The 14,385-nt window shown below is 38.8% G+C and overlaps 2 protein-coding genes across 6 annotated transcripts in view; one reads left to right on the top strand and one right to left on the bottom strand.

The window, feature by feature from the left end:
• Positions 1-14,385, top strand: part of CTPS2 (CTP synthase 2) — a 69,951-nt gene that overhangs the window by 50,369 nt on the left and 5,197 nt on the right. For all 5 annotated transcript variants that reach the window (XM_081907611.1, XM_081907615.1, XM_081907612.1 and 2 more), the window contains 3 exons: positions 5,446-5,542; positions 9,001-9,056; positions 11,013-11,109. In XM_081907611.1, coding sequence (XP_081763737.1) covers positions 5,446-5,542; positions 9,001-9,056; positions 11,013-11,109 — 250 coding nt within the window. The remainder of the gene's footprint in view (positions 1-5,445; positions 5,543-9,000; positions 9,057-11,012; positions 11,110-14,385) is intronic.
• S100G (S100 calcium binding protein G) lies at positions 264-4,427 on the bottom strand. Its single transcript, XM_081910256.1, has 3 exons — positions 3,695-4,427; positions 1,749-1,892; positions 264-817 (listed from the first exon to the last, which is right to left on the bottom strand). Exons 2-3 carry the CDS (start codon positions 1,878-1,880, stop codon positions 716-718), a joined length of 234 nt encoding a protein of 77 aa, XP_081766382.1. The 5' UTR covers positions 1,881-1,892; positions 3,695-4,427; the 3' UTR covers positions 264-715.

Raw genomic sequence — 14,385 nt, 5'->3', positions numbered from 1 at the left:
TCTGTAACCTGAAGCGTATGTAACCTGAAGTGTATGTAACCCGAGGTACCACTGTAGATATAAGTGGCATGTTATAAAGCAGCATGAGATAGAATTCAAGTGAACCAATGACGTCCTTATCCAATGAACCAAATATTTCATTGATTCCAATAAATGAATGGGCATGTATTAACTAAATGTGGATGGAATGTGTCAGGTTTCAGAAACTTCAAAAGCTCATCTTTCAATTCTTTTCCTTTTCCTTTGATAATGGAATCCACTTTTCACAATACTTCTTTTTAACTCAACTTTATGTATTGCTTTCTCTCACATTACACTATACTACAGTAGAGGAAGTGATTGTAATCAACCCAAGTGAGATGTGTGAGGTGTCGGCTTTTGTATCACTTCTCCTCCTGTCATCACCCCAACCACACCCTGTGGAGCAAATTGTTCTTTTTAGCTCAAGTTGTTCTGCCCCATGCACAGCTACTATTCAGTTTAACAGCCTTACTGAAAGAAATATCCTGTGACAACTGTACCCATAATGTAATGATAGCTTAGAGAATAAAGCAGTTCACATTTATTGACATGTTTTTATTGTCATAATTTTGTTCTCATGCCTCAGAAAGAAACCAGTCTGCTACTTTAGGGTTTCGTCCTTTATGATTTTGTTTTGCTTTCATTCTAGAAATTGCAGTGCTCTTTCATATTCTTGTAGGGCGTACTATTGGCTTCACCCCATTAGTTTGGCCATCACAGCCTCAAATTCTTCAAAACTGACTTCTCCATCATTATTTTTGTCCATCTCTTTGAATACGGCATCAATAGTAGAAGCCTGTGATTTTAATACAAAACAAGAAGGTCAAATCAATGGATGTCACCTTAATGACAATAATTTTGCTATTTTCACTCTACTTTGAGATTTGCTGTCTCTGTGAAGCAGTCCCTGGCTTATACTTACTCAAGTCACTGCGTGGTTCATTTTTAAAGTTTCTTAGCTTACCATTTGATATTTGGCTTTCCCAGTTGTTTAACAATGAGGCTCTATATAGATTGTAATCCTACACACACTCACTTAGACTAAGTCATACTCAGAGTAGAGCTGCTAAAATCGATGGACGTAAGTTAGCAACCTAATGGCTCTATTCTGAATATAACTTTTAAGATACAGCCCATAATTTCCAATGTAAGAACTAAGTGCTTTAAGGACTGGAATGCCAGTCGTTAAATATTTTACTATAAATAAGATACTAAAACTGAAAATTAAAGCATTGCTGCTACAATTACAAGCAAATTTCTTAAACGTAATGGTCAGTTTTCCTCCTGCCATGGAGGACACCTACTGACATGCTGCTCATCTAAACTTCATCCCAGCATTTATTGTGTCTCTGTTTCTGTGATGGGTTGCTTACAGTGTTAGTCCTGCTCAGAGTAGACCCATTGATAGCAATGGGCATGCCTAATGTCATTCATTTCAGTGGGTCTAGTCTGAGTATAACTTATGTGCCAATGAACCTCCAGCAAGCTATCTCAGGCATTGTGGAGTAAATATACATACATTAAATAAAACAATGTACAGTACATTATGGGACTATGAGCGCATGCCTCATTAGGAAAAAGGGCTTCTTTCTTTTAAATTCTGCGCTTCTGCAGTCTTGCTCTCTTCACCCCCCGTTAAATATTTGGCAAATATTACTTCTGTAATTGCTTTTGGACATTTCCACACGCTTTCATATGCTGCCTCAATGAAACAATTATGGACTTGCCTTTGGTACATTTGGAAATTCCTTCTCAATTAATTCTTTCAGTTCACATTGGGATAGTTGATTAGGATCACCCCCTTTTGAAGCATACTTGGCAAAAACCTTTCTCAGTTCTTCAGTAGATGTCTTGGCCATTTTATAGAACTCCTGAAAAGGTAATGTTCCAATGTGCTCAAATTAGAAATAAAGAAAAGAACACACAAGTAGAATAAGCTAACAAAAAATCACCACAAAAGAGGATAGAAATATGCAAATCACTTGATTATTATTTATATTTCACTCTTCTATGAAAAACTAAACAAAGTGACTTACAAATAAAAACAAAATCAAAAGATAACAAAAGCAGTCATAACAGTCAATCAGGATTGTTTAAAAAACAGTGCAAATAACTTTGTTTAAAACTGTTATCTTCAACAGTTTTCTGTACATGTTGCAGCTTCTGTTTTTCAGTCTTCCACAATTGCAGCTACAGGGCAAATTCATATATTTAAACCCATTACCTTATACTGATCAAATTGCATGTCCATTGATGGCCCCACACATTTCTGTTTGCAATTTGTATGCAGCCTACTGACTGCCTGAACAGATTTATTGCAGCAGAAAATATATGGGTTTCCCTCCCACACACATTTATTCAAAAGTTACAATACAGCTTTGTCCACTGTCATAATATCACAGAATGATCACTTCATTCTTCAATCCCACATCTCTGTCATGTTGGCTCACTAAATACCCTCAGTAGGAACCCAACTACCAATCTGGTTTACTAGACATTTTCAATCAATATATCCCGTCCACAGACACGTCTGCAATGCTGTTGGCATTAAAATACCCAATTCTTCAGTGTTTTATGATGAAGACTACCTACAGCTGCACCAGTATGAAGCAAAAGCAATAGAGCAATGTATTTGAATTTACATGTTACATACTCAGGATGAATGCAAGGAGAAGCAACATTTTGAACATAGTTTTTATCTAGAACAGTATTAGAAAGATTGGGAAGCAGGTGATCAACACAGAAAACAGGCGAGCAGCAGATAAAATATGGCATGATATATGGCATGAAGAAATAAAAGTTAGAAAGACTGAATTTCCTGATATCCCGGCTTTCTGCCTGCCACTTTGTGGAGGCAAAAAAACCCCACCTGGTGATACCCACTCACTCTACAATTTCAAATTACTTCCAATTAAGTGTGTTTTAGGAATACTAACTTGGAACTTCATCTTTTGCAAAGTTCAGTTCCCTAATCCAGCAAGGGAATTGTAATGATCAGCTACAGATGGGGTATTCATTGTTGGTGGGGATGTGCAATCCTAATTCTATTGAATGGTTTAAGAAAGGTGCTTCCATAGCCACTGTCTCACATTGTTAATTCTAACAATAACATTCTTGTAGCATGATTATAATAGGATTTGAGCCATTGCATTTAAGCAACAGAACTCTGTGGAGGATTAGTGCTAGGGCATACTTCGTGGTTTTTCAATTCATGCCCCTCAGAAGGGGCCTTTGGGGGGGGGGTGAATATTGCGCACGCACCCCCCCCCCTTTATAGGGGGGTTGCTACAGGTTGAAAAAAATTACACAGCTTTTCATATGGCATTCCCACAATGCAATACTATATAGTAGAATTGCATGACAATACTTGCTGTTTTGTTAGCAATGGCATCTCTAAATAATAAGTTATACCATACTGCCAATAGTAAAGCAATTTAAATATGGATATCAAATGATTTCAGAACTAGTTGCAAGTGCCAGTTCTAAATTAATTTGTGCTGCAGGCTAAAAATGGGGCTTGCTTTTCAGACTGACCAGATGAGTTTTAAAATGGATAAGAAGTTACAACTCGGTGTCATGCAGGGTAGTAGCCCAAGACTGAGTAAACTACAGCTTCCAGGGCAATTATTTAAAACAAGCATAGATTATCACATGAAATTCAGATCTTACTTACCTTGCTCTGCAAACCTAAAACCCCCTGAAATTGTCAAGGCAGCTTTAAAAGACGCAGCTTGAGACTGGCATTCTTATAGTCATCTGAGGCAGGAGTGTCAACCTGATTGTGAAATGTTTGTGTTGTTTGTTGCTATTAACAATAATAATTAATAGTTTTAAGTTTGTTTGTACTTCTTTCCCATGTCTTTGTTTCAAAATTCCTAATTATATTTCTGCAAGAAAGAACTCCCTTTGACTAGGGTTGCCACCTTTGTTCTGGCAAAATACAGGACGGGGCGGGGCGGTTAGGGCTGATTTCCCCCCCCCCCCCCAAATCTGGTGCTTCAGAGCAATCCATTGCAATCTACTGCAGCCTAAAAGGATGGCCCCTGGAATTTGACACAGAAAATGCCTTTTCCCACATGGCCACCTCCCAAACCTCTGAGGACAGTGGACTTAGCAAGAGGGTCCCTCTGTACACCTGTAGATATTTCAGATATTTGTGACCCGAGTTGTTTAGGGCTTTAGTGTGAGCACAGTGAATTGGGCCTGGAAACAAACTGGGATCCAGTGCAACTCTTTAAAAAGGTGACAAGAGTTCTATATGGAATCTCAGCAAGTAATCTGGCAAATTGAAGTTTCCGGGTTGTCTTCCAGGGCAGCCCCATGTAGAATATTGTGGTGAAATCATTTCTGTGTATAGGTTAGCATTAGTGAAGGGTTTGTTATCATTTTGGTGCTAAGCAGGTTTTTTCCACTAGGCTAACTTTTTTCCACTAGGCTAACTTTTCCACTAGACTAACTTTTCACTCTTTTAAGCTGTTGTGAGTTTTTATTCATGTGAGTTTTATCTATCATTATTTTAGAGTTGTCTATATTTTTACAGTTTTTAAGCTATCCTTGTCATGCTGATGGGCCACTGAAGGACAGGAATACATTTCAGGGGGCGGGGAGGATATTGGCTACAGATGCTTTGAGCTTCCAAGCTAAGGAAAAAAAGTAGATTTTTCTTCTTATCAGCATTATTCTTATCACATTATGTCTTTAGTGTTGTATCAGCTGCTTGCTATTATGAAACATCTAATACTGTTTTCATAAGAGTGAATGGTGTTTTCTTTGTGTTGAATTGATCCCCAACCATATTTGACAGAAATTTCATTAGTTCATATATACCCTTTGTGTGTACATGGGAAGTGGAAGAGTAAAATCGCCATATGATGATAAACTAAAATCTCGGTTGGGCAAAAATCTTTTAGTCTCTTGCATTCTAAGTTTCAGTCTTAGCAAAATACTTAAATATGTTAATTTAAATTTAAATCAATGTACGGTAAATATTATTTGAAATCACTTGGTCAACTCACCTAACACAGTGTTGCGGTCTTTGGTTTTTTTTTTTTTTAAGTTTGATTCTCCCTTTCTGCTTAAGTTTAACTGGGTCAGGCCCACTTTTTTCTGGGAAAGGATTTCTAAAACACAAAAGATCCATATAGTAAATACACTAGGCGCTACACCTTCATTAGAGCAAAGCACACCCATTATACTGTCAGTAGCTGTAACATAAAGAACAGAGCTAATGTTGAAACTCTTCCCTGACCCTCAACATCTCAGTTTCAGTGGTAGTATGATCTGTGGGTTGAACCTATTTTTATTGTATACAATGTTGCTGTACTAGAAACATGGGAAGATTTATGGGCATGCAAGGTGGTGACCCAAGTGCTTTGTATAGCATAGAAATAATGTAAACCAAAGTAAATATTTTTCTTCGTTAAGGTCATTGACATGCCTGAACACAATCCTGGAGACATGGGAGGAACAATGAGACTAGGGGAAAGGAAAACTATCTTTAATACAAAGGACTCTATCTTAAGTAAGTCTTAAGTTCTTTGGCAGATGTATTTGCTTCTGTGATATATATATTTTTAAAAACCCATATCTGTATGTAAAAATAATACATATTAATATAATGTTTGCGGGCCTTAAGTGTAATAATGGTTTGATTCAGTACCTTTTCTTAATATTTAGTTATGATCATGTAAAAATAAGGGACCTAATGTGTATCGTCCAAAAAAGTAGCAAGTAGCCATATTCCCTTTTCTTCAGAAGTCCTGCTTTTAAATATACGGCACAGTCTTTATGGTTTAATAAGACCAACTAAAATTTGTTGACCTCTTCAGATTTCCGAAAAGTGTGCTTCCCTTGTAAAGCATAAATCAAACGCCCCCTTCTTTTTCAAAGTATCAAGCTGAGTAGCAGCTACACATGTCTCTTCATTATGTAGAGGAGGACAGGCGAAAAAAGTCCATTAGAAAACCATAAGAAAGCACAAAGCACCTTGTTTCCCCCCTTTCATTTCATGGCTGTAGTTGTTGTTGTTGTTTAGTCGTGTCCGACTCTTCGTGACCCCATGGACCAGAGCATGCCAGGCACTCCTGTCTTCCACTGCCTCCTGCAGTTTAGTCAAACTCATGCTGGTAGCTTTGAAAACACTGTCCAACCATCTCGTCCTCTGTCGTCCCCTTCTCCTTGTGCCCTCAATCTTTCCCAGCATCAGGGTCTTTTCCAGGGAGTCTTCTCTTCTCATGAGGTGGCCAAAGTATTGGAGCCTCAGCTTCAGGATCTGTCCTTCCAGTGAGCATTCAGGGCTGATTTCCTTAAGTATGGATAGGTTTGATCTTCTTGCAGTCCATGGGACTCTCAAGAGTCTCCTCCAGCACCATAATACTACGGCTGTAGTAGGGATCCTCAAATTTCAGAAAACAATTCAAATACCTTCAGAAAACCAGTCCCGGTTCTTTCGGTAGTTGATTGATTGAGGCCTATTTGCATATGAAGCTTCGGGAGTGCCTCTTGATTAACACCAATTATCCAGATTAAGGAGGAACAGAGGCTAGTCCACGATGGGGGCACACTCCCAGATCGCTCCCGTTCTGCCTTCCAAGTTGGCAGACACGGGATTGCACGACACTGGGATGGACTTCCCAGACCCCACTGGAAAACACCAGGAGGATTTATGCCTCATGGCCTCCCTTTCCACTGCCTGAAATTCTTTGAAGCCCCCGGAAGGGCTATGGAGAACAACTGCTATTGAATTGTGGACATGGCTGGAAACCTGTACTTCACATTCTAAGTTGTGCACTAGCCAAGCACAGCCTGCCTACAATCTATCCTTTATTATTGTTGCATATTTGTTCTGACTTTTCCACCCCAGGTTGAAAAAGAGTACATTCACATGAAAACTGGCTTTTAAAAAATTCCATCAGAATTGTGGTCGAATAAATATCAAACATAGGCTGTGTTGCATTTTTCAACATTCAAATTCCAAAAAATGAGGGGTGCTAAAAAGTTGTAACATGACTTAGGCGATTCAGAGAGTATTTTGGTTACATTTATATATTTAGGTAAGTTTAATGTGTGTAAAAATGCATACAAATAATTTAAAATGATTGCCAAGCACTTGAAGTTGTATTATTATTATTATTATTATTATTATGCATTACCTGACACTTTCAGGTGGTAAAATTAAAATTCCTTGCTTTTATGGAAGCAGTTCATGTGCTCCTTCATCAACCATAGATTTACCAAGCTAAATGTTATCCAATCACAAAATTAATAGCAGATTTGAATTTCTCACACCCAAAAACATATTTTAGGACCCCGCATTGAAGAAATTAGCAAAAATTAAGTTTCGCCTGCTAAAATAACACACCGTAACACACATGCCACTGAAGATAAGAACTTGTCAAATAACAAACCTATTAAGCTATTCATTTTCATGTAAGCTGTATAATTTCACCTTTAGGCAGTATTGTTTTTGACAAGTAGTGCAATAAGCATAATCATAATACTTTGGATTTATAATTAAAACACTGGTATTAATTAGGAAGACATTGATAAGGAGCCATTTAACTCATAACGTGAGGAGTGTAATCTCTCAGCCTTCCCGGAAGAGGCACTTATAGTTTCTGTGAGAGATGGAAGCTTCAGATTCCTTTCCTGTTTGTAAATAACTGGATTGGGGGGGGGGGGGACTAACTTGGAAAAAAGACAGAAATTGCATGACTGTGTGATCATTTGTTTAGTAACAGATTGGTGGTTGTAGAGTCAGTGAAATACCCCCCTGCTTTTGTTGACCTGGTGCATATGCTTGTTTTAGATATATCAGTTTTCTAGCCCCTTTATTCATGATCTTATTATTGTAAGGAAGCTTTGCTTCAAGGCAAAGGAATAGTTTTGGATCACTGCAGTAAGACTTTCTCCGAGACTGGCTGGCCATCTCCATGGGAGGGTTTGTGACTTCCTTATGACTTTCCTTTCTCGTGGCCCCTCATGTCATCCTATCTCCCTCTGTCCCAGGGACCCTGGATCTGTGAACTTCTGGAATGTGAGGTTGACCCCTGAACTCTCATGCCATTTCACTTTTTAAAATAGTAATAGTAATAATAATAATAATAATAATAATAATAATAATTTTTTATTTATACCCCGCCCTCCCCAGCCAAGGCCGGGCTCAGGGCCCAGAGCGGCTAAAATAGTAAAATGGTAAAATCAATATTATAATAATACTATTTTTTAAAATAGTAGTAGTAGTAGTAGTGGGTAATACTTTAAGATGGATGGGCAAGCTTAGTATCAGAACATCTTCCTTATTCGCTGAAGGTCCCAGGTTCTGGGGAGCCACTGCTAGTCACTGTTGACGGTGCTGAGCTAGATGGACCAATGGTCTGACTCTGTATAAGGCAGCTTCCTATGTTCCTGGCCATTCATTCTGCTGAATTTCACAAGCATCCAAGATAGCTGCAAAGAAACTATATTCCAGTTTAGGCTTTGCCACAAAAAGGGAAGTACAGAAAATAATATGAGCTGCAGAACAAGGGACATGACATAGAATTTGACACGAGGTCTCTTGAAGCTGCACTTCTAATCCCCGTCTGACATGTCTTTTAGATACATGCTTCACCATCTTCAAAAAGATGTATTTTTGAAGTATTTCTCTTTTATTCCAGTCCTCCTTCCCCAATTTCTTAAACTCTACATATAACCCCAATCTGCTTTTTGTCCCTGTTTGTTGTATATATTATAAGATGCAGGAAGTGTCTAGGGGAGATAGGGAGCCCTAAAGTTTGTTTTAAAATTCTAATGATCTTCCTTGCTTATCTTTTCGATATGTTCAACATTGTCCTGCCACATTACATGGCTAGACTGCATCTATTTGAATATCTGTGTTCTTTTATACGTAATTGATTGGAAAAATATTAGATTATACACAAAAATGTTATTTTTACTTGTAACAGTAAAGCAGAAGTAACCCTTTAAATGTATTTGTAGGGAAACTTTATGGTGACGAAGTTTTTGTGGAAGAACGGCACAGGCATCGCTATGAGGCAAGTAACTGCTAACGTAATTTTTTGCTGTCTATCAGCCATGCTCAATTTGGAGTCAAGGCAACGCCACCTGTCCATTCCATCAGGTTTTCACAGTAAGGCCATGAGAACTATTACCTAAGCCTGTATAATACAGACAAATGTAGGCTTTAAAGGGGTGTGGTGGAAGTGTATTTTATCAGCATTTCTCTTCTCTGGAATGGAAAGTCTTCATCGAATCTGCATAATAAGTCTAAACAATGTAGTCTTATGGACTACTGCTTGAGGTGAGGCACCACATACCCATTCAACAAGGAAAGTCCCAAACCTTACTGCAAATAAACTCAGTGCAAGGTGGTGTTTCCTTCTATGTGCTGTTCCTTAAATATGGAGGAGGGGATAAAATCCTTCACATAGGGGTACAATCCCAAAAGAAGCTAAAGAAACACTTGTCAGCCACAGTGAGTCTTTAGGAAGCAGAGTCCACTGGAAACAGAGTTGCAGAAAAGAGTCCAGGGTCATTCAGGCCCTGAGTTTATCACATCAGTATTGATACTCAGAGCCACCTGAAATTAGGGGTTTGAAGGTTTGAGAAGAGGCACCCAGATAGGCACTCTAAAAACTTAAGCAGAATGTCTACCGGCAAAACTAATGAAAATGCACAAAGGAAACTCGGAGAAAGGGAATCATGGAGGACGGAGGGGAGACTCAGGTGGAAATCAGGAGATTCCGGACACTCAGTTCAGAGATACATTTTATAAAGTGCCTCTTCAAAAGGACACATGAAAACTCAGGACTCTCCATAACTAATCAACAGCATTGCTTCAAAAAGATGAGGAACTGAGGAAGATTAAGCAACACGGTTTCAGGAGGTCCCATGCTATTATATGGAGAGTAGCTGCCATTGATCTGGTGCCTACCAGAGGTATTGAACTGTAACCACCATCATTCCAGACTGTTAGCCATGCTGTCTGAATCTGATGGAAGTTGTAGTCCAAAAGAATTGGAGGGCATCAGTTTGGAGAAGGATGGCAGAGGGGGTGGACACTGCCTTGTCTCTTTTAATAGGGTTAGGTGGGACATTTTCAAGTGTACTTTGACTCAGCTTGCGAGATATTTTCCAGACTAGTTAACGTTTGCAGACAAAAGTAAGCCTTTGAGGCAAGCTGCTTCTGAGAGGACGCATAGAACAATAGCAGAATACTGCTCTCTGGCAACAAAGGACTTAAATACAGTTTTTTTCTGATTCTGTTTGTTTTGTTACTAGGCTACACAATAGTATACAGGCAAAGACAGCTTTCTTTCTTTCTATCCATTGTACTTCTTGACATTGAGTGTTTTTTCTCTCTTCCAGAAAGGATAAATGAGTATTTCCTTTAAAACTGATTCCCATATTTTGTACTACCTGCAAATTGCAACATTTGCTGATTGCTGTTTTGAAATCCGTTGTCTCAGTTTAAGGTGCTGTGATTGAACCAGGATTTGGTAATCATTAGTGCCTTTCAGGATTCCTTCCATTCCTGTTCAGCTGGATATCCAAATGGAGCAAATGCTATTCAGGAAACCCTGTATGAAGTTTCACCATTCCAAACCTGGTTTCAAATGGTGGTTTGGAGACAGCTTTCGGCCATAGCTTTCTTGATGTGGAAGTCAGGCCAAGCCATGTTTGAGCAAAGGGGTATCTATACACAAGGGGAAGAAGGGGAGTGCAAGTGTGTGTGGCACACACAAATACCAAACCATGGTTTGGACATTATGTCTGAAACAGTCTTACCATGTTATTGTTAGTCCTGAAAGCTTTCTTTCATTAGAACCATCTAAAAAGGTATGTTTCAGCAAGAGAGATTGTTGTAGCACAGTAACCATCTATATGCATTGCCAATACTGGTTCATATGCGGATGCACATCTCCACCAGTATTGCAATTTTCATCTTAAAAGTATGTTTATCTTCTCTCTTTTGCTTTGCTCTTTCAAAGGTGAACCCTGAGTTGACTCACTTCTTTGAAGATAAAGGTTTGAGATTTGTTGGCCATGATACTGAAGGGAAAAGGATGGAGGTCATTGAGTTGAATGGTAAGGGCTTTGGTTTTTAGCTGCGGCATTCTCATATATTGGAAATGGAGGGTTCACTGTACAGAACCATACCTGACAGATACACACTGGAGAGGACTTTTATCTGCAGTTCTCATTCGGTCTTCTGTTAAAAAGAAGGAAAGCAGATTTCAGTTATTCCAGGAAGCCACATTTGTGAAGAGGGAATTACACTGTTTTGGGCTATAACTACTCTATTTTCAAGTAGCAGCTGGTCAAATGGTAGGATACATAAACCTGTAGAAAGAAAGTATGCTTCTTAGTTAAAAAAACCAACAACAAAAAACAGCCAGGCAGGCTAATTTTGGGGGATATGTTCCACAATCTGTTTTGCTCTAAGGGACAATGGGCTGGAAAGAGGTACAGAAGATGCCTTGCCTTGGTGGTTTTATATAGCCCAGACACATCAGCAGACACCCAAAAAAATGGCTGATTGCTTTCTTATGGCACATTTTGTGGAGACACAATCATTGTTTTTGCAACTACTCAGCTTTAAATGTTCCTGCAGATGTTTCAAGTCTAAATTGTTCTTAAGGAAAATGTTCTTAAGGATAGACCACTCACAAAATGTCCTGCTTATTTATTTGAAATGTCTATATATTCGTTTCAAACAAAACTCCAAAGTGACTAATCACCAGTATGCATATAGATTGACTTACAGCCATTTAGTCATGGCTATTTACACTTTAAAGGTGTTGCTGCCCAATAAGGTATGTTTACAACATATTTTTATTTACTGCTAACTACAAAGTTTGAAATCACTGTTTTAAAGCAGACAGTGTAAAAGTCTTGAATTCCAGGCACTGACATTTGTCAATACTTCACATTTAGGAATATACATATCCTTTGTCACAAATGTATGATACTGATATTAAAAACTGAATTATTGCAGAGATACTAGCTGTCTGTAAAAACAAAAATGTAAACTTACCTGATTATGAAAGCCTGAAGCCTATAATGATTAAATTTGGCTCCAGGATGTGACAGAAATAATTATTTCTATAGTCTCATGCTGATATGGCACAAAACGTAGGTTGTCCTTTTGGAGGTATTTCAAAACCTATAAGAAAAAACTGTCTAAGTGCATTTGTTTTATTTCTGCTATATTGCTTCTGATATACATACTGAAAATAGTTCTGCGCAGATCTTGATAAAATATGACAGTGTTGTTCAACACTGCTGCTATGAAAGAAATAACATAAGCAATGCTATATATATATATATTTTCCTTTGTCACATTCATATCAAATCATATCATCACATACAACTTTGCTCATACCGAGCATCGACTCTCCCCTCCCACTCCCAGACTTTCTTAAGCAATCAGAATCCTTTTCGCATTTCTAGATCACCCTATTTACCTTCTTACTATACTTAAAAAAAAAATTCTTTAGTATTTGTAAATCAGTTTCAAAAATTATCATTACAAAATATTTTAAATCAAACCTGCAAATGTTCTCCAATTTTTTTCAGTGTTCTTTCATATATTGTATAAATTTACTCCAGTCCTTTTCAAACAGTTCGTCATGCTGGTTTCAGATTCTCCCTGTCAGTTTTGCCAGTTCTGCGTGTTCAATCATTTTTAGCTGCCATTCTTCCAAAGTAGAAAGTTCCTGCTGCTTCCATTTCTGGGCTAAAAGTTTCCTTGCAGCCGTGGTAGCATACATAAACATATTTAAGTCTACTTTTTAATTTCTTCTCCCACAATAGAAAAGCCTCCGGTTTTTTAATAAAAGTATATTTAAAGATCTTTTTCAATTCATTGTATATCATATCCCAGTAGGCTTTACTACACATCCACCACATATGGAATAAATTCCCTTCTTTCTACTTGCATTTCCAACATGCTTTATCTTGAGTTCTATACATTTTAGCAAGTTTAGTTGGCATCAAATACCATCTATACATTATCTTCATTAAAATTTCCTTAAAGCAAGCAATGCAATCCTTAATGGTTTTCCAGAATCTGTTTTGGGTAGCAAGGCAAGACTTTTCATTCGTAGCAGAAAACAAATCAGCTAAGCAAAGAAATACAGTTGCCTTGCCACTAATAGGCAAAGTATGCAAGTTTTGATATGCTTGTGGGGTGGAGTGTTTATTCTACCGACTGAAGCATCTTTCCCCTATGGCAAGTGTTTTTGGCAAGCATCTTTCCCCTATGGCAAGTGTTTTTGGCAAGCATCTTTCCCCTATGGCAAGTGTTTTTGGCAAGCATCTTTCCCCTATGGCAAGTGTTTTTCAACTTAGAGGCCTGTGTTGAAAGCAAAAAGTAAGGTAAAGGTAAAGGTACCCCTGCCCGTACGGGCCAGTCTTGACAGACTCTGGGGTTGTGCGCCCATCTCACTTAAGAGGCCAGGGGCCAGCGCTGTCCAGAGACACTTCCGTGTCACGTGGCCAGCGTGACAAAGCTGCATCTGGCGAGCCAGAGCCGCACACGGAAACGCCGTTTACCTTCCCGCTGGTAAGCGGTCCCTATTTATCTACTTGCACCCGGAGGTGCTTTCGAACTGCTAGGTTGGCAGGCGCTGGGACCGAGCAGCGGGAGCGCACCCCGCCGCAGGGATTCGAACCGCCGACCTTTCGATCGGCAAGTCCTAGGCACTGAGGCTTTAACCCACAGCGCCACCTGCGTCCCGTTAAGCAAAAAGTAAAAAAAGTAAAAAAAGTAAAAAAGCAAAAAGTAGCTAATTGCAAAAAAAGGGGCTGAAGGTTCACTTCCACTATTGTTACCTCTTCAGCCTCATAGCACTGATAAACTAAGTGGAAAGCATTTCAAAGGAGGAAGATAATTGGGTGGAAGGAAGAACTAAATGGAATATGGTGGTGGGAGGGTGTGGCTGGCTGAACAGAAACATAGACCACACTGCAACATTTTGTTGCATATCCCACTTATACTTGCCTATATTGCAGTAAGATTTATAACAAGATAATTTCTGTGATGTTCTTTGAACCGTAAAGCTATCTAAAATTTACAGACATTAGCATTTATATTTTAAATGCCAACTACAGTGGTACCTCAGGTTAAGTACTTAATTCGTTCCGGAGGTCTGTACTTAACCTTAAATTGTTCTTAACCTGAAGCACCACTTTAGCTAATGGGGCCTGCTGCTGCTGCCATGCCGCCGGAGCACGATTTCTGTTCTCATCCTGAAGCAAAGTTCTTAACCTGAAGCACTATTTCTGGGTTAGTGGTGTCTGTAACCTGAAGTGTATGTAACCTGAAGCGTATGTAACCCAAGGTACCACTGTAATATAAGT

This window comes from Podarcis melisellensis, assembly GCF_964234715.1.
Source record: "Podarcis melisellensis genome assembly, chromosome: 4".
NCBI classification, from domain to species: Eukaryota; Metazoa; Chordata; class Lepidosauria; order Squamata; family Lacertidae; genus Podarcis; species Podarcis melisellensis.
This window is presented reverse-complemented; position numbering and strand designations above follow the sequence as displayed.